General features: G+C 38.3%; 3 protein-coding genes across 11 annotated transcripts in view; 2 read left to right on the top strand and 1 right to left on the bottom strand.

Moving 5' to 3' along the window:
• Positions 1-12,581, bottom strand: part of TRIM23 (tripartite motif containing 23) — a 26,805-nt gene extending 14,224 nt beyond the window's left edge. The window contains exons 1-3 of one of the 5 annotated variants that reach the window (XM_030471146.2): positions 12,422-12,511; positions 11,848-11,930; positions 11,267-11,429 (exon numbers count right to left, since the gene is read on the bottom strand). In XM_030471146.2, coding sequence (XP_030327006.1) covers positions 11,267-11,429; positions 11,848-11,859 — 175 coding nt within the window. In that variant the 5' untranslated portion in view covers positions 11,860-11,930; positions 12,422-12,511. Of the gene's footprint in view, positions 1-11,266; positions 11,430-11,847; positions 11,931-12,067; positions 12,275-12,421 lie in introns of those variants that run through there. The other 4 variants (XM_030471144.1, XM_030471142.1, XM_030471148.1 and 1 more) reach the window with 4 other exon arrangements.
• The window catches only part of TRAPPC13 (trafficking protein particle complex 13), a 30,515-nt gene continuing 25,146 nt past the window's right edge, over positions 12,575-17,943 (top strand). For 2 of the 4 annotated variants that reach the window (XM_030471150.1, XM_030471149.1), the window contains exon 1: positions 12,743-12,887. In XM_030471150.1, the coding sequence (XP_030327010.1) occupies positions 12,842-12,887 (46 nt within the window). In that variant the 5' untranslated portion in view covers positions 12,743-12,841. Of the gene's footprint in view, positions 12,888-17,943 lie in introns of all 4 variants that reach the window. The other 2 variants (XM_030471152.1, XM_030471151.1) reach the window with 2 other exon arrangements.
• SHLD3 (shieldin complex subunit 3) lies at positions 12,595-17,943 on the top strand. 2 transcript variants are annotated; one of them, XM_030471157.1, is made up of 2 exons: positions 12,595-12,887; positions 15,312-17,943. In XM_030471157.1, exon 2 carries the CDS (start codon positions 15,447-15,449, stop codon positions 16,194-16,196), a length of 750 nt encoding a protein of 249 aa, XP_030327017.1. In that variant the 5' UTR covers positions 12,595-12,887; positions 15,312-15,446; the 3' UTR covers positions 16,197-17,943. The 2 variants fall into 2 exon arrangements, with proteins under 2 accessions (XP_030327017.1, XP_030327018.1); XM_030471158.1 differs by lacking the exon at positions 12,595-12,887 and adding an exon at positions 14,961-15,011.

Genomic DNA, 17,943 nt, shown 5'->3' with positions numbered 1-17,943 from the left:
CACTAAACCCTTATTACTGTACAGTTTAGAATCAACTCCTAATTGACACTAACAAGACTGTTCATATATAGTATCAATATATGTCAACACAGGTAGAGGGTGTAATTAATTGCTAACAATTCCTAATTTGGAAGGGACAAGTAAGGAAAAGCATGTGCTCTTCCTCCAGCCTCAATGCTATGATGAGCTCTTCTGCTGTTGTCACAGGGATTTTATTCACCAAAATTGGTACAACACCAATATATAAACCAACCCAAACCAATCCAAATGTTAAAATCTCCAAATATCCTATTTTCCTAATAAATATCTCAGAGTTAACCCATCAATGCTATGATTGTGTAAGATTATTTTACCAGCTCTTGAAACAACATATCTGAGAACAAACTCAAGAAATTACTTAATTATAGCCAACATTATTGCTGAATACTAACAGAGCATTTCTTTGGTGCAGTGAAAAGAAGGTAAGATATGGACATTAATTTCACCCTTTGCCCTTACCTCTTTGACAGATATTCACATAAGTGTACAGAAGATACTAATTTCAGGAAAAGAAAAGGGGTGGGGGCGGTGTTGCTAGCTTTGATTATAATGATTAAAGGCACATCACCAGTAGTATTTCCACAGTGGAAATGCCACCTTGTATTTAAACAGAATTGTAGGACCTGAAATTGACTCATTTACTTTATGACAGAACTTTTGAACTGTGTTTGTAAGAAAAGGTTGCTGCAGTTACTTTTTAGAGTGTGGGACAGCACTATCTGTATATAACTGCATATGCATGCTGCTTTTGTAATTCAGCATTTTTTTCATGCTTCATGCAAACATATCCATCTAAGACTATGAGCTAAACATAGCCCACTCCTGCTATTCACTTTAAAAAATAATACATACTACAGTTCTTTATTAAATTCAGGTATCTGCTTTCCTCAATTTATGCTTTGCTTCAAACATGGTCTGGAGAACACAATTTCAGAGTAGAATGCCAGATCTGGAAAAAATGTGCCATTTTACTTTTCCTCTCATAATCCAGATGGAAAGACTAGTACAACAGCAACTGGAGCCTGAAGCTGGTTCCACATGATGCCTAAAAACTCCTGATATTTTCAGTCCACATATCTGGTGTCTGACAGAAGTCTGCACCTGACATGAATTCAGAGAAACTGTATCCCACACGTTTTCCCAAAGAGAAAGCCCAGGCTACTTGAGTTGTCTGGTTCTCCTGTCATTTAATAAATCCTAAACTATGCTGCCCTGTAGTGGTCTGGTAGGCATATACCCCCTGCATCCTTCTGGAATTCATATGTCATCCTACTGATCCTATACAGACATTAAGCCTTCCTTCTTCAATACTGAGATTTATGAAACACTTAATATTTGGTGCATCATGTTCCAAATGAATAGACAGAAACCAATTATTATGGGTAGCAGGCAGATATAAAAACCAGTAGAACAAAGTACTCATCCCACATGCTCATGTTTCATTGGTCCTCAGCTTGGCACACACAGCCAGAGAATAATCAGTGTTTTCATGATTCTAAGAATATGGATCTTCAGCTCCCGCAGGAGTCTGGATTTGTAATACACAGAGTATACACTGCTATAAAGGCTCTTTGTAAAATTACACAAGCACCATTTAAATATAGTCACAGCATAAAAGGCAATGCTGGTGTGGGGCTACATTTTGGACTTATGACCAAACACTTAGCTATTGCTGAACAGCACATACACAGTATCAAGGCCTTTTTCTGTTTCTCATGCTGCCCCACCAGCGAGTAGGCTGGGGGTACACAAGAAGCTGGGAGAGGACACAGCCAGGACAGCTGACCTCAACTGATCACAGGGATATTTCACACCATACGGCATCGTGCTCGGCATATAAAAGCGGGAGAAGGAGGATGAGGGAACGTTCAGAGTTATAGTGTCTGTCTTCTCAAGTAACCATTACATGGAATGGAGCCCTGCTCTCCTGGAATGGCTGAACACCTGCCTGACGATGGGCAGTGGTGAATTAATTTCTTGTTTTGCTTTGCTTGTGTGCATAGCTTTTGTTTTAACTACTAAACTGTCTTTATTTCAACCCACTTTTGCCCTTCTGATTCTCTTCGCTATCCCACTGCAGGGGAGTGAGTGGATGTGTGGGGTTGAGCTGTCCACCACGGTTAAAATACAACATTCTCTTTTACTTCAAGAGCTACGAAACAAGAAAAATGAGACTGGCTTTTATCCTAAGACTTCAAAACTTGTTTGAAATACATGCAAGTGCTTTTACTACCCAACAACATTTCTTTTGCAGTACCGTTTCAGAGCAGAGCTGCATTACATAGCTAGGCACAATTATGTGGAAGACCAGAACGCTCACCTGCCAACCATTTTCCATCAAAGCAGAGCAGAACTAGCAGTTTCATGAGATGCATGCCACATCAGGCCAAAGTGAGGGCAACAATGCTACGGTACCTCTCAAGAGGGATGTGAACAGGAACCAACATATCCACACTGTATACCTTACTGGTTTGTGTAGCTTCCATTTTTGCTACATTAAACTTTCTTTCCTAGGCATTCTTCCTCTCAGTTTAAACCATCAACTGTAACATTCTCAGTGGCCAAACTCAAAACAGAAGTTATGTACCTCACAGGCAATGTTCAGAGAACAGATAAATGGATGAATACTGGTTTTCTAAAGCTATAAATGGGAGCATATATAAGCTATTCTCCCCTCCAACACCCTCCGCCAGTATGAGACAACAATGACTATCCGTTTAAAAAATGCTTAACAGTAAAACTATACATTTTAGCAAACCTGGAAATGGGCCTATCAGGATGTTGATTAGTAACTTTAAAATTAGGTATAAAGCAAGGGCATGCCAGTGCACTCTCCAGTCATCAACCAGTTCCACAGTGAAGCCTTCTCTGGTACAGATAGCATTACCAACACCCAATATAAGATCACTGCACCCCACAAAATAAATTGTGAACTAAATAAAGTAGTATTTTAACTTTTGTTTGTCAGAGATCTTGAAAGGATTTTACAGAAGCTATGTTCTGGTTCTCCACAAGTACAGTTAGCACCAGCACAGTCATCTGCCTTGATATATTCTGACTTCAGAGCTTAGTTATTTTTTAGCTCTGGCACTCCTAGCAGAATCACAGTGTTTTTCATAACACAGAGCAAAGAAAAGTCACCTCTTATTAAAACCTGAAGAAATACAGAGCTCAATATCAACTTTTAGAATGTAAATTATGTCAAACCAGTTTGTAACCAAGTCTGGATATGTTGACACTGTATCAAGACAAATTTCTGGACACTAACTCCCAGAAAGCAAAGCACAGAAAAGTGGCTAAATGGTTCTTCTCTACAGTGTTTAGAACAGCACTGTCTATAGCACAACCTTCAGTTACTGCAATGTATAAAATACGTTAACAACACACCAATATAATAACTGCTGATACTAATGTGGACCTCCTATCTCCAGATTAGCTACTAATCCAGATAGCCATTAATAGCAGAGTATATAAGGATGTACGTGCACCGAAAGGATAAACCTACTTATGAAACAGATTATAGGAAATTAGTATTTAAGTAAACATTGTCTTAGCCTTTAAGCAGTCTGAGAGAGGAAGACAATGTTCCTTCGGTATACTTTCTTACAAAAGTATTTTCTTTCACAGGTTTTAATATATATATTTAAAAAAAAAGCCAAACTAAGAAGTACTCTGCTCAGTTTCCTCAGTTTACATTCTTATATCTGATTTTAATCATGTTAGTTCTATTCCATGTCTAGCATGAAGAGAAAGCCAAGCCAGAAGTCAAAGCAGAACTAATTTACTGAAATTTAGTGAACAGAAAAGATCAGAAAAGATACCTTTGTAGCTATTCTGTGCTTATTTTTCCAGTTCATAAAGCTGCCAGGAGAAACAAAGTTATGCTGCTTTTACATTCTCTAACTTTTTATTATATATCCTGAGATTTGCTGATCCATGTTACACATGGTTAGTGCACTGTAAGTCTTGGACACAAATGGTAAAAACAGGCAATGCTTACTTATCAGCTATTAATCTACTAGAACAGAACTCATAACCATATAAAACATACATTATCATACACAAAGTCAGGTCTCATTTCATGGGGATCTACCATAAAGTTTATGTATTTGAGAAAAAGCAACTTTGTTTCTTTTTGCACTAAATCTACTATAAAATTGCTATGTACTCAACATACTCATTTCAGCACATCTCATCAAGTGTTCATTTTATATTTAAAACACCTAAAAGATGAGTTGTGCAAATACGTCTATTTTCCTGGACTTTAGCTCAAATTCTGCTTTGGTCACTAGACTCTTTTTTAAAAGAGTCTAGTGATCTCATCCTTATGCCTACAAGGGATGTTTGTGCCCATTACAAAAACCACTACACAATCTGGCTGTCTCTTCTCAAAAGAAGAAGACGACATGAATAGCAGGAAGCATGTCAGCCAGGAATGAGACAGGGACAGAGTGGAAATATTAAGACCAACTTCAGCCAACGAAAGAAATGCCATTTTCAAAAGCATAAAGCTTGTCTGCAAAAGGATTATAAATAATACAAGGAATAAAGCAGCAACTTTCGTTTAAATGTCTGAACAAGCTGACAGAATGTTATAGCCACATTTTCTCGAACAGTATTTTGAAGCTTTATCTTAGCACTCAAACACTAGAAGAATATATAAATGTAAATGATACCAATGGAATGGGCTCCACGAAAGGTGCTAACACCTGCATACATTAGTTCAATGAGTTCTAAGGACAAATAATTTCAGCCCCGTAATGTGAAGATGGCAAGGAGAGTTCACCTGAAGCTGTAAACTGTTCAAGGCTTCAATAGCAGAGCTGCTCAGCTAACATCAAAAGCCACAGTCTCCAAAGCTGTTACATAGGACATCCTTCCAACATTTCCCTGGCCCACATAAAGAAACCAACCCACTAATGCAATCAGGGAAGAAGACAGAATGCAGTTTGCAAGACATAATTCATCTCTTCTCCCAAATTAAGGTATTTTAAGGAAAAGGCTTTAAGAGTAGTCTTTTCTTCTACAAATACCATTTTATAGATTTTTTTCCCCAAATATACTGTCCGAGCCAACATAATCTACAAAATATATGGCTTCAAAATTTTGAAAATGGAAAAATCTTTTCCATTACATTTTCCTGGTTAAGGAATGTTAATCCAGCTGACGATAATCACTAGACAGCTTATATACCTTCAACACATACATACTCATTTCAAATTCTCCACTAGAAGATTAATCACAGGCAACTTCATTAAAGAACTTTCAAAAACCCCCCATACACCTATGTTTAGTCTACTCTGCAAAGTGATTATGGCTTTAGTAGGCTCTAGTCCTACGAGTTTATTACTAAATATTTCCTCTAATAGCAAGATTTTATGAACCATTTCTTTGCTAAGCATGACAACATGATGTGGTGCCAGTTTTCACTTGCAGATTCCATAATTCCAGAAAACCTGCTTTCCTGTGCAGTTATGCATACACATAAAAGAGACAGGCCAATAAATTTAAACCAAGTGTTCACTTCAGAAGAGAAGAAATACAGCCATACCTATAAATATATAGATCCCTAAGTATTACTTTCAAAAAGTTCCCAAGATCCACTGGGAAAACTTGGATGAATATAGGATTAAATGATTTAGTAATAAGGAAAACAAAGGAAAGGAAAACAAAGGAAAAGGAAAACAAAGGAAGGAAAAAAGGAAGGAAAACAAAGGAAGGAAAGGAAAACAAAGGAAAGGAAAGGAAAACAAAGGAAAAGGAAAGGAAAACAAAGGAAAGGAAAGGAAAACAAAGGAAAGGAAAGGAAAACAAAGGAAAGGAAAGGAAACAAAGGAAAGGAGGAAAGGAAAACAAAGGAAAAGGAACAAGGAAGGAAAGAAAACAAAGGAAAGGAAAGGAAAACAAAGGAAAGGAAAGGAAAACAAAGGAAAGGAAAGGAAAACAAAGGAAAGGAAAGGAAAACAAAGGAAAGGAAAGGAAAACAAAGGAAAGGAAAGGAAAACAAAGGAAAGGAAAGGAAAACAAAGGAAAGGAAAGGAAAGGAAAACAAAGGAAAAAGGAAAGGAAAAACAAAGGAAAGGCAAAGGAAAGGAAAACAAAGGAAAACAAGGGAAAGGAAAAACAAAGGAAAACAAAGGAAAGGAAAACAAGGAAAAACAAAGGAAAGGAAAAACAAAGGAAGAACAAGGAAAGGGAAAGGAAAACAAGGAAAGAGGAAACAGGAAAAACAAAGGAAAGGAAAACAAAGGAAAACAAAAGGAAAGGAAAACAAAGGAAAACAAAGGAAAGGAAACAAGGAAAACAAAGGAAAGGAAAACAAAAGGAAAACAAAGGAAGGAAAACAAAGGAAAACAAAGGAAAGGAACAAAGAACAAGGAAAGGAAAACAAAGGAAAACAAGGAAAGGAAAACAAAAGGAAAACAAAGGAAAGGAAAACAAAGGAAAACAAAGGAAAGGAAAACAAAGGAAAAACAAAGGAAAGGAAAACAAAGGAAAAACAAAGGAAGGAAAACAAAGGAAAACAAAGGAAAGGAAAACAAAGGAAAAACAAAAGGAAAAGGAAAACAAAGGAAAACAAAGGAAGGAAAACAAAGGAAAACAAGGAAACAAAGGAAAGGAAAGGAAAACAAAGGAAAACAAAGGAAAGGAAAACAAAGGAAAACAAAGGAAAGGAAAACAAAGGAAAACAAAGGAAAGGAAAACAAAGGAAAACAAAGGAAAGGAAAACAAAGGAAAACAAAGGAAAGGAAAACAAAGGAAAACAAAGGAAAACAAGGAAAACAAAGGAAAGGAAACAAAGGAAAACAAAGGAAAAGGGAAAGGAAACAAAGGAAAAACAAAGGAAAAACAAAGGAAAAGGAAAACAAAGGAAAACAAAGGAAAACAAAGGAAAGGAAAACAAAGGAAAACAAAGGAACAACAAAGGAAAAAGGAAAACAAAGGAAAAACAAAGGAAAAACAAAGGAAAGGAAAACAAAGGAAAACAAAGGAAAACAAAGGAAAGGAAAACAAAGGAAAACAAAGGAAAACAAAGGAAAGGAAAACAAAGGAAAACAAAGGAAAACAAAGGAAAACAAAGGAAAGGAAAACAAAGGAAAACAAAGGAAAACAAAGGAAAGGAAAACAAAGGAAAACAAAGGAAAACAAAGGAAAGGAAAACAAAGGAAAACAAAGGAAAGGAAAACAAAGGAAAACAAAGGAAAACAAAGGAAAACAAAGGAAAACAAAGGAAAACAAAGGAAAACAAAGGAAAACAAAGGAAAACAAAGGAAAACAAAGGAAAACAAAGGAAAACAAAGGAAAACAAAGGAAAACAAAGGAAAACAAAGGAAAACAAGGAAAACAAAGGAAAACAAAGGAAAACAAAGGAAAACAAAGGAAAACAAAGGAAAACAAAGGAAAACAAAGGAAAACAAAGGAAAACAAAGGAAAACAAAGGAAAAACAAAGGAAACAAGGAAAACAAAGGAAAACAAAGGAAAACAAAGGAACAAAGCGAAACAAAGGAAAACAAAGGAAACAAAGGAAAACAAAGGAAAACAAAGAAAACAAAGGAAAACAAAGGAAAACAAAGGAAAACAAGGAAACAAAGGAAAACAAAGGAAAACAAAGGGAAAAACAAAGGAAAACAAAGGAAAACAAAGGAAAAACAAAGGAAAACAAAGGAAAACAAAGGAAAACAAAGGAAAACAAAGGAAAACAAAGGAAAACAAAGGAAAACCAAAGGGAAAGGAAACAAAGGAAAACAAAGGAAAACAAAGGAAAACAAAGGGAAAACAAAGGAAAACAAAGGAAAACAAAGGAAAAACAAAGGAAACAAGGAAAACAAAGGAAAACAAAGGAAAACAAGGAAAACAAAGGAAAACAAAGGAAAACAAAGGAAAACAAAGGGAAAACAAAGGAAAACAAAGGGAAAACAAAGGGAAAACAAAGGAAAACAAAGGAAAACAAAGGAAACAAAGGAAACAAAGGAAAACAAAGGAAACAAAGGGAAAACAAAGGAAAACAAAGGAAAACAAAGGAAAACAAAGGAAAACAAAAGGAAAACAAGGAAAACAAAGGAAAACAAAGGAAAAACAAAAGGAAACAAGGGAAAACAAAGAAAACAAAGGAAAACAAAGGAAAACAACGGAAAACAAAGGGAAAACAAAGGAAAACAAAGGAAAACAAAGGAAAAACAAAGGAAAACAAAGGAAACAAAGGAAAACAAAGGAAAAACAAAGGAAAACAAAGGAAAACAAAGGAAAACAAAGGAAAAACAAAGGAAAACAAAGGAAAACAAAGGAAAAACAAAGGAAAACAAAGGAAAACAAAGGAAAACAAAGGAAAACAAAGGAAAACAAAGGAAAACAAAGGAAACAAAGGAAAACAAAGGAAACAACAAAGGAAAAACAAAGGAAAACAAAGGAAAACAAAGGGAAAACAAAGGAAAACAAGGAACCAAAGGAAAAACAAAGGAAAACAAAGGAAACAAAGGAAAACAAAGGAAAACAAAGGAAAACAAAGGAAAACAAAGGAAAACAAAGGGAAAACAAAGAAACAAGGAAAACAAGGAAAACAAAGGAAACAAAGGAAAACAAAGGAAAACAAAGGAAAACAAAGGAAAAAAAAGGAAAAAAAAGGAAAACAAAGGAAAACAAAGGAAAAAAAAGGAAAACAAAGGAAAACAAAGGAAAAAAGGAAAACAAGGAAACAAAGGAAAACAAAGGAAAACAAAGGAAAAACAAAGGAAAACAAAGGAAAACAAAGGAAAACAAAGGAAAACAAAGGAAAACAAAGGAAAACAAAGGAAAACAAAGGAAAACAAAGGAAAACAAAGGAAAACAAAGGAAAACAAAGGAAAACAAAGGAAAACAAAGGAAAACAAAGGAAAACAAAGGAAAACAAAGGAAAACAAAGGAAAACAAAGGAAAACAAAGGAAAACAAAGGAAAACAAAGGAAAACAAAGGAAAACAAAGGAAAACAAAGGAAAACAAAGGAAAACAAAGGAAAACAAAGGAAAACAAAGGAAAACAAAGGAAAACAAAGGAAAACAAAGGAAAACAAAGGAAAACAAAGGAAACAAAGGAAAACAAAGGAAAACAAAGGAAAACAAAGGAAAACAAAGGAAAACAAAGGAAAACAAAGGAAAACAAAGGAAAACAAAGGAAAACAAAGGAAAACAAGCAAGTCTATCTGCTGAACTGTATAGGTTAAATGACCAACCAAAAGCATCCATAAAATCCACAGTTAGTAATTAAGGAACTCTGTTCAATACAGGTAGCTTTATGCCCTCATTATACAGCTTTTCCTTCAACAGAACTTTCTCCTGGCAGTGATCCTGTAACCTAGATTTAGATACTGAACAGCTTCCTGAGACTACTTTATTAAATGGCAGAATGACAATTGCAGAAGTGGGTGAAAATGGAGCTCGCTTTCTCACATGCCCTCAGGTGGATGGTACCCTGAGGTAACTACTGGGTGCTTAGAGAAAGACAACAAATGCACAGATACCTCAAAGAGAGGCCATGATGAGCTACACTCCACAAAACACTCGATTTTTACATGCTGGAAGCAATCGTATTTCTCAAGACAGTTCTTATGGACCTAAAAGTGGCTACAACCCTCTTCTGCCCCAAATCACCAGGCAGAATATTTTTATTCACAGAAGTTCTTTTTTTCCCTTTCAAGCTGTTTTGCTTAAAATTTTCTACCTGTCATTTTTTTGAGCAACTGCTGGTGACAGCATATCGTCCTGCTTTGTAGTACTAGTCAGTAGGATGCAAGTCTACTATCCTAGACACAAAAGCTGAAGCTTTTCTTCCCTCTTGCTATCTGTAGGAGTATCTTACAAGTTTAATAACACTTCACTGTGTTTCATCAGGAGCTCATCAGTAATATGCAAAAAGTAAAAACTTCACATGTTTTTATAAAGCTTCATTTTTGTTAAACCTGAAACCCACATAAAATTACGATAGGATACTTTCAGATGCTTGGGAAAAAATGCACAACAAAAACTAAGACGTGACAAGTTCCCATTCGTAATAAAATGGCTACTTTTACTTTACAAGATATAAGCAGTGGTCTTGAGCAGAAATGTTTCACAACAGCAGGACTGAGCCTTCTGGTCTAACATTCTTCCCCTTAAAAGCAAACTTTTAAGAAATCCTGTGCAGCTGTACAATCATAGATATGAAATAAAACAAATTGTGACTCTTTTAACCACATCTTCTAGACCGGCAATCATTCATGATGCTCATACTTACCACCTCCCTCCCTGCTGAAAACAAACCCTTCTTTCATATGAGACTGGTATTTCTTTTCCTGACTCCTATTTCCAAGAAAGCATCCCACACAGGGCCTGAATACTCTTCTTAGTTTGGTCTACAATCTAGCAGATTCTCCTACTGCAAAGTAAATTCTTATTCAAGTGAATTTGTTATTTAAACACTTCTTCATGGATTACTAGATTAGAGATCTTGTTGTCCAAGGATTCACCTCCTTCCAACAGCTTCTTTCCCTGTGCTATCCAAAACTGCTGGAGCCAGTTCTATTAATAAATTCTTGACTCAAATTCTTCTGACAACTTGTCTTCTCTGTAATGCCATGTTGAATAGGCAATTCTTAATTTGAAGGAATTGTAAGCACATTTTATCTTTTGGATAAAATAAACTTCCACCGTTGGATAAAAGTTGCATCTTATTCTTTCAAATACTGTCTGCAGACACTCCTACAATAGGGGAATTCCTGTTGACAGCCTGCCACTATCACTTAATACATACATAGAATTACTTGACATTTTAAAAACAGATTTGTTATCACTGATACTTCTCTCTGTATCACTTCATCATGAATCCGGACAAATCTGTTTGTCAAAGAAATTACCTATTTAATTGCCATCATTAGTGTTTAGGACAACAGGAAACTAACATCCTGTCAGGAACCCTTAGACACTAATGTCAAACACAGTAGTCCCTTTGTAAATACAGGTGTACAAAAAGACTTTGAGGTATAAAGCTTGCAAGCCCAGGTTCAAAAAGACAAAATCCTGACTTTCTTTTTCTAAGATATCTATTTTACTAGTGCTTAACACTGCTAGGAGCTTTTCTGAATAAAAAGGAACACTGCACATTTATTACTTGGAAACGTTATCACTAAGTGGAGCGCTAAGAATCTATACATAGATTTATCTTTCAGATATCCTTGGCTGATAGGTTTTAAGAACTTTAGACTTACATTTTCTTACCTAGTTCAGTAACTTGTCGATCAAATGGACAACGAACTGCTCTGCCATGAAGGGGAAGCCGGGTAAGACAGTCATGGCAGACAGTATGGCCACACAAAAGCAGCCGGGGAACTTTGTCACCTTGCAAAGAAAACACATCTTCACAGACTCCGCACTCAAGAACCTATAATTTAAAGAGAGACCATATTTGCTTTTGAGCTGATGAAAAAGCAAAACATAATAAAGTAAGCCATATGACACAGCTTATTTTACAGAAGTTCCTGCAACCACAGCAGATAGGCCGAGTCATTAATTTTGCTTTGTATACACAAATAATGATCATAAGAATTATATTTAAAAGATAAACACACATGAACAGAAGATTTTAACTATTCAGCATCCCACCTGATCACCACTAGTTCTTGCCCGCTTCATTTAATGCACTGCCACAAGAAAAGCCCACTGGTTAAGCACCACAACTAAGTAAGCAGAAACATCCTCACAGGAAAAGGAAATGGAGGGCAAGACCCTGCCAAAGCAGACTATCAGCCGGTGGAGAAAGTTTCCATTCATAGCTGATGCACATAAAACGTCAGTCATACCAAGTTAGCCATTTATGAAGCTACAATTGCGCAGCATCGAGGTAGCAGGAACAAACAGCAGGGGGCCGGAACATCTTAAACCACTAATAAAAAGCAAAATTAATCGTCATTCAGGAAAAAAAAACCCTCAAAAAAACCCCCAAAAACTCAACCAAAAAAACCCCAAAACCCCTAACTCCCCCCCAAAAAAACAATCCATCGGACAACAGCGTCACCTCACCACCTTTGGGAGCCCAGGCATCACGGTTTATCCGAGACTCCGCCCCGCTCCGAGGCAGTCACCCTTCCCTCACACTGAGGCCTCTCGCCTCGCAGCCCGCTCCGAGGCACCCCACGGCAGCACGGCTCTGCGCCAACGGGGCGGGGAAAGGGCCTCCAAAGCGGCCTCCCGGCTCGGCTCGGCCCGGCCCAAACCGAGCCTTGCCGCCTCAGGGGACGCCTCCTGCCGCGGAAACCCCACACTACCCTTCACCCCAGCTGGGCCAGGGACAGAGCAACCCCAGCCACCACAGCCTGTCCTGCCGCAGCAGGCGACTAAACCGGACGGCGCGAAGGGCCGAGCCACCCTTCTCACCTTCACTGCGGCGCCAGCCGGGCCGCGGCCGCTGCCCCCGGACCCCCGGCTACCGTCCGGGCCGGTACCAGCCACAACCCTGTTTACACCGAGGGCCGCCATCTTGGAGGCGGGCGAGCAGAGCGGCCCCCTGCAGCGAGGAAGTGGGAGCCGGCGGCCGCCCCCTGCCTCAGGCCCCGCCCCGCCACCGCCCCGCGCCGCCTGCGCCCGCCGCCGCTGCCTTTTCAGGGCCTTCTGGGAGTTGTAGTTTCGCCCGTCGCGCTGTGCTGGTGAGTTGCATCCTGGGACAGCTGTGTCCGGGTTCGGCGGTGTGCGCAGCAACTGGGCGCCCAGGGCAGGATCGTCCCGGCTCCCTCGGCCGAGCGTTTTCGTTTTCCGCCACCGGCAGCGTTTTGGCCCGCAGAGGTGAAGGCTGGCACCATGGACGTTAACCAGCCCAAGCAGGAGCACTTGCTGGCTCTAAAAGGTACTGCAGCGCGGCCCGCCGAAGCCCACCCGCGCTCCCGGGCCGCAGCCCTGCCCTCGCCCCGCTCCCTGCTCTGGGGCTGGCACTAAGGAGCGAGGCGAGGCGGCCGGGCTGCGGCCGGCGGGCAGCGGAGCGGCGCGGACTCCGGTCGTAAACCCTTCCCGTCCGCTTCGGAGGGGAGGCCGGTGCTTTCCCTTGTAGAAGAAGGCCGAAGGCCGAGGAGGGCGCGGGGCGGGAGGTGACGGAAGGTAAAAGGAGGCGGAGGAGGTGTGGTGGCAGGCTATTGTATGTGTGCACTTGTCGTGGCGGGGCCGTCGAGGTCGTGCGATGTATTTGCATTTTGCACAAGGCTTTCAGCAGTTACAGGGGGAAAAAAAAAAAAAATAGAATGGTTTGAGTTGGACAGGACCTTATAGATCATCTGGTTCCAATCCCGCCTGCCATAGGCAGGGATATTTTCCACTAGACCAGGTAGCTCAAGCCCTGTCCAACCTGGCCGTGAACACTGCCAGGGATGGGGCAGCCACGGCTTCTCTGGGCAACCTGTGCCAGCGCCTCACTACCCTCACTGTAAAATACTGTTTTAATTTCCAGTTCCCTGCTGTCATTTTTGTTTGGTGTCGTGCCGTCACTCCTTTAATGGTTTTGCCCCTTTAACCTCATGCTTAATGCACAGCTACTGGGCTTGCATCCTTGATTCAGGAATCACAAATAGCAAAAATAAAAATGTCTCTTACATACTTTGCAAAACTAATACAGCAATCAAGAGAGCCCTGCAAAGAACTTGTTAATTTCTGTGGGCATTTGGGTACCAGTAAGTCAGCAGTTGAAATGCTGAAGGGTCTGAATCTACTTTAACTTCCTTTCAATCATCAGACATAATATTTACTTTCTTTTTTCCTAACTGTTCTTATTTATAAATATGTGCTGCTAGTTAAGAAGGAGTAATATATAGTTGGTTAAAATCTCAGTTCTGCAAGCATTCTAAATCAGTGTGGCTGCTCAGATGGATAAAGTAGTGCAGGTGTGTACATGGTTTCAGAGCCCATCTTATGCCCATTTACGAGTTTTGCAGTAGTCTTGGAGAGAGGCTTTTAATGGTGTCTGCATGTCACTGTAAGATAATAACCATAATTCAAAGATTAACAAGACCTTTTCTGAATAGATGTACACACACGCAAAATGAAGCCAAAAACCTGAGAACACGGATCATCAGCAGACATTACAAACACATTTCAATGGTAATTAATTCAAAGCAAAAAGTTTTATGACGGGTAATTTTGCTATTGTAAGAAATCAGTGTAATCCTTTGGCTTAGATGGAAATTGGTGCAGGTTCAAGGCTGATTTTGCAAAAGGAGTAAGAAAGGTATCAAGGTTTCTTTGCGTTGTGACCATTTTAAACAGAATCTTGACAGATAAGCAATCCTAGATCTTACTGATTTTAATGTTATTGTGTATTGTTGATCTCTGGCAGGGGACCTAAAATGATTGCAAACTTGTTGGGGGGGGGACGAGGATAGGAGAGCAAGAGAGTGCATGTAGTGTTAAGTTTCATAGTGGCATTTGTAGGTCCATATCCTGTCCCCCCATCCCTTCTCCCCACACCCCTGGAATTTAATCTTTGCATGAAAGAAGCAATGATGTATAAAAGTGTAAAGTCTTTAAGGGCTTAATGAGTCTTTTAGTTATTCTAAAAGTCTAATAAATTTAGGAAGTATCAGGTCCTTAAGTTCAGGACTAAAAGTATGGCTGCATGTGTTGCTCAGAAGCTCTGAGGTTAAAACTAAATGTGTAGTTCCGATGTGAAATGGAAGCAGGCAACTTTAATATGCCCAAAGAACTTCTCTTTTAACTGGTGACTGTAAAAATTGGTGTATCAGTCAGTACTAGTTCAGGAAGGGTTTTTGTAACACGTGTTTTCTAGTTGCTTCATATGCCCTGGCTTAAATTTTGAAGTGTAGGAGGAAAAAGCACTTAGGGAAAAAAAAAAGCTAGGTAAATTTAAGAAAATAGGCACCAGTAATTGTATGTCTTTTAATATATATCACAATAATACAGGAAGAATAATGACGCATGGATAGCAAGAATGAGATATTGACAGTAAAAGAATACTCTTGGGAAGGTCAGTGTTGAGGAAACTGTGCATACAGATAATGTTCAGCATACTGAAGTTATGCTGGTAATGGTGGAGTACAATTGCTAACATTCAGACTGGATAAAGTAGAATGTTCTGATACATATCTTGCTTATTTTTACAACATAATTTTGGGTTTTTGGTGGTGTGGGGTTTTTGTTTGTTTTGGTAGTGGTGTTTTGGTTTGGTTTTTTGGTTTGGTTTGGTTTTTTGTTTTTTGTAAAATATCCTAGCAATGTTTTTCTTAATATGGTAGTATCTTATTTTTTTATAATACTTCTGCTTTAGGTCCTGTTTTCCACTGATCTTTGCAGCACGGGGCAAGCAAGTGCTTATAAATAAGATGTTTCAGTCTAGATTTGAGAATCCTAATCAAGAAACCATTCCCTTTCTTAAGAATAACTGGATTCCTCCTGTACAAGCATGGAAGTGGTCTTGCATTATCGACCACATCAGAGAGATCTAGTAAAACTGCAGAACTTTGCAGAAGCAGCAGTGAAGGAGTTTCCCATTCGTCGGTTACCAAGATTTACACCCTGGTTTCCAAATGATTTATACAGACTTCCCCTCAAACCAAAAAAGCAGCCACCTGTTATTTCTTGTGAGGAAGCAGAAGAATTAAAACGACTTTCTACACCTTCAGAATGTGTTACAGGAGCTCCTGATTGTGACTGCACAAAGTACCTCCTTGAGTTTCAGTCTAACATGAAACACAAACAGACTTTAATCCAAGCACAGACTGTTCACAGACCAATTAACTTGGAGAATCAAGGAGAGCCATCACCTAATGGAAAACAAAAATTGAAAAGGTCTTGGAGTGTCTCTCTCCCTAGCCCTAAGCTTAAAGAAAAGATCCTTCCTTTATCTCAAGAACTGCAAAATAATTTGGAAAGACTAAAACTGCATGCATTTTACAGAGCAAAGTGGACAATTGAAGAGTCTATTTGTAATAATGAGAATTTGGAGGACATCTGGGTAAAGCTGAATAGACTCATCAAGCAGAATGAATTGCCATCTTGCAACGCTACTATCCAAAGATCTGTGGGACAGATATGGATTTTCTGTGATATATTGTACTGTGAATATGTTAGAAATATTCTTAGAGAAAAGCTAAGCCTTACTGATAAGATGAATTTACTCGTACATAAATTTGGAATTATATTTAGTTTGTAATCTTAAGATGGAGATAAAATTGCTATCTGAAGTACTGGAGTTTTAAAGCAGCTTAGGCTATACAAGCTTTAGAACAGCTGATTAATTAATGAACACATTAATTTCTGATTAATGAATTAATCAGAAAACGCCTGACAATTTGCTACAGTTTTTTTAGCTGTAATAATTATTTATTAAGATGAGCAAGTTTCTGCTTGGCTTAATACTGCATTTTATAGCTTTTCTTTACCCTGGTGGTCTAAAGGACAAAAATTAAAATAAAAATTCCAGACTATTATGGCAAGCTGTGTCAGATAATAAAATTAATTTCAGTTAAGCAAAGTCCGTCCTCACTGTGCTTCTTGGAAGTTAGGAGAAGGAAAAGTAATTTAAGTGAGTTGCTATAATTGCTATAAAGGTTCTGTAATTATTTTGACACTGAGACTTTCAAGATATGATTATTTCCTGAAAGTAGTGTATGTGGGTTCTTCAATGAAGGCATAACCCTCACATGAAATCAGACTTACTTCTATGCATGTATAAACTGCTTTAGTAACAGTTTAGCACTTGCTGGTTTATGACTTCGGTAATGAGATTCTGCCCCTCCCTTCCCCTGGATGTTTCTGGTCTTCTATCTCTAATTATATAGGGGAACAAGAAAACACTAACTTCTGGCTACAGGTCAGGAAATTAAGAAATTGGACTTCCATTTGTGAATGTTTATTTGTTGTCATTGTGGAAGGTAAAGGTCTCCAAGGCTTTTAAAGCATTTTATGTTAATGAAAGGCAGAATTCAGCATGACTTTTTTTCACCTGAAAGAATAAATTGTTTCAAGGCCACGCTGTCCCTGTCCAATCAGGGGGTCAGTAAAGCAGTTAAATGGCGATCAGTATAACTGTAAGGGTATGTATTTATGTTAGGCACCCCTACTAGCTCCAGATAATTTTGCTATAGGTGGAGGTCAAGGTCTGTGACATCTGGAAGAGGAGGAAAATAAGTGAATGGTATTTGTAGATTGTTAGATTATCATTAACATTGACGAAATAAAAGTGCATATAAGCATAACAAAGATCTCTCTGTGTAAAACTAAATAAAATCCCCTTGGACTTTTCCTTATGTTTTTCTTTTGATGACATTGTTATGTCGGAATAATTACATTATTATAGACATTACATATCTTCTTGTAGCTTAAAGTTAAGGATGTTGCTCAGTGTGGATCATTGACATGTATTTCTAAACTTTGACTGAATATTAAGGGAGTCTTATATTGACATTTGGGTGTTTGAGACATTTGGTATTACCACTTAGCAAAATTGGTGTAAAATGCTGTCTAGAGTAACTTTGAGTCATTATTAGTTTTAAAGCTTGTATAGCCAAGTCATTTCACTGAAATTATTTTTCTGATCTTAACACTAATAGTAACAAGGTTTCTTTGTGCATCAGCATTTTGAAAGATATAATGGAGTAGGATGCAGCGTGATTCAAGTTTTATTTAATGATGTATTTTGTGTCCAGGATATTAGAAGAACAGACCCGAGAGGTTGTTCTGCAAAGATAGACTATTTTATAATATTAATTTAGTAGTCCTATTAAATATGATAGTCTACATATCTTAATTTGTGCTTTGACTTCATTCCATGATCTATTCATTTATTGTCTTGAATGTGAATAAACTTGATCTGTTAGTATTTCTGTAGAAACAGGCGGCAAGTACTAGTTTATATGGGCTTACTGTAAATTTGAATAAAATTAGGTAACTTCCAGTAA

The sequence above is a fragment of the Strigops habroptila genome, chromosome Z (genome assembly GCF_004027225.2).
Source record: "Strigops habroptila isolate Jane chromosome Z, bStrHab1.2.pri, whole genome shotgun sequence".
Classification (NCBI taxonomy): domain Eukaryota; kingdom Metazoa; phylum Chordata; class Aves; order Psittaciformes; family Psittacidae; genus Strigops; species Strigops habroptila.
The sequence above is the reverse complement of the archived record's forward strand: the minus strand, read 5'-3'. Positions and strand labels throughout refer to the sequence as shown.

Coding starts and splice junctions, on each gene's coding strand:
- SHLD3 (XM_030471157.1), top strand. CDS start 15,447: ATGGAAGTGGTCTTGCATTATCGACCACATCAGAGAGATCTAGTAAAA.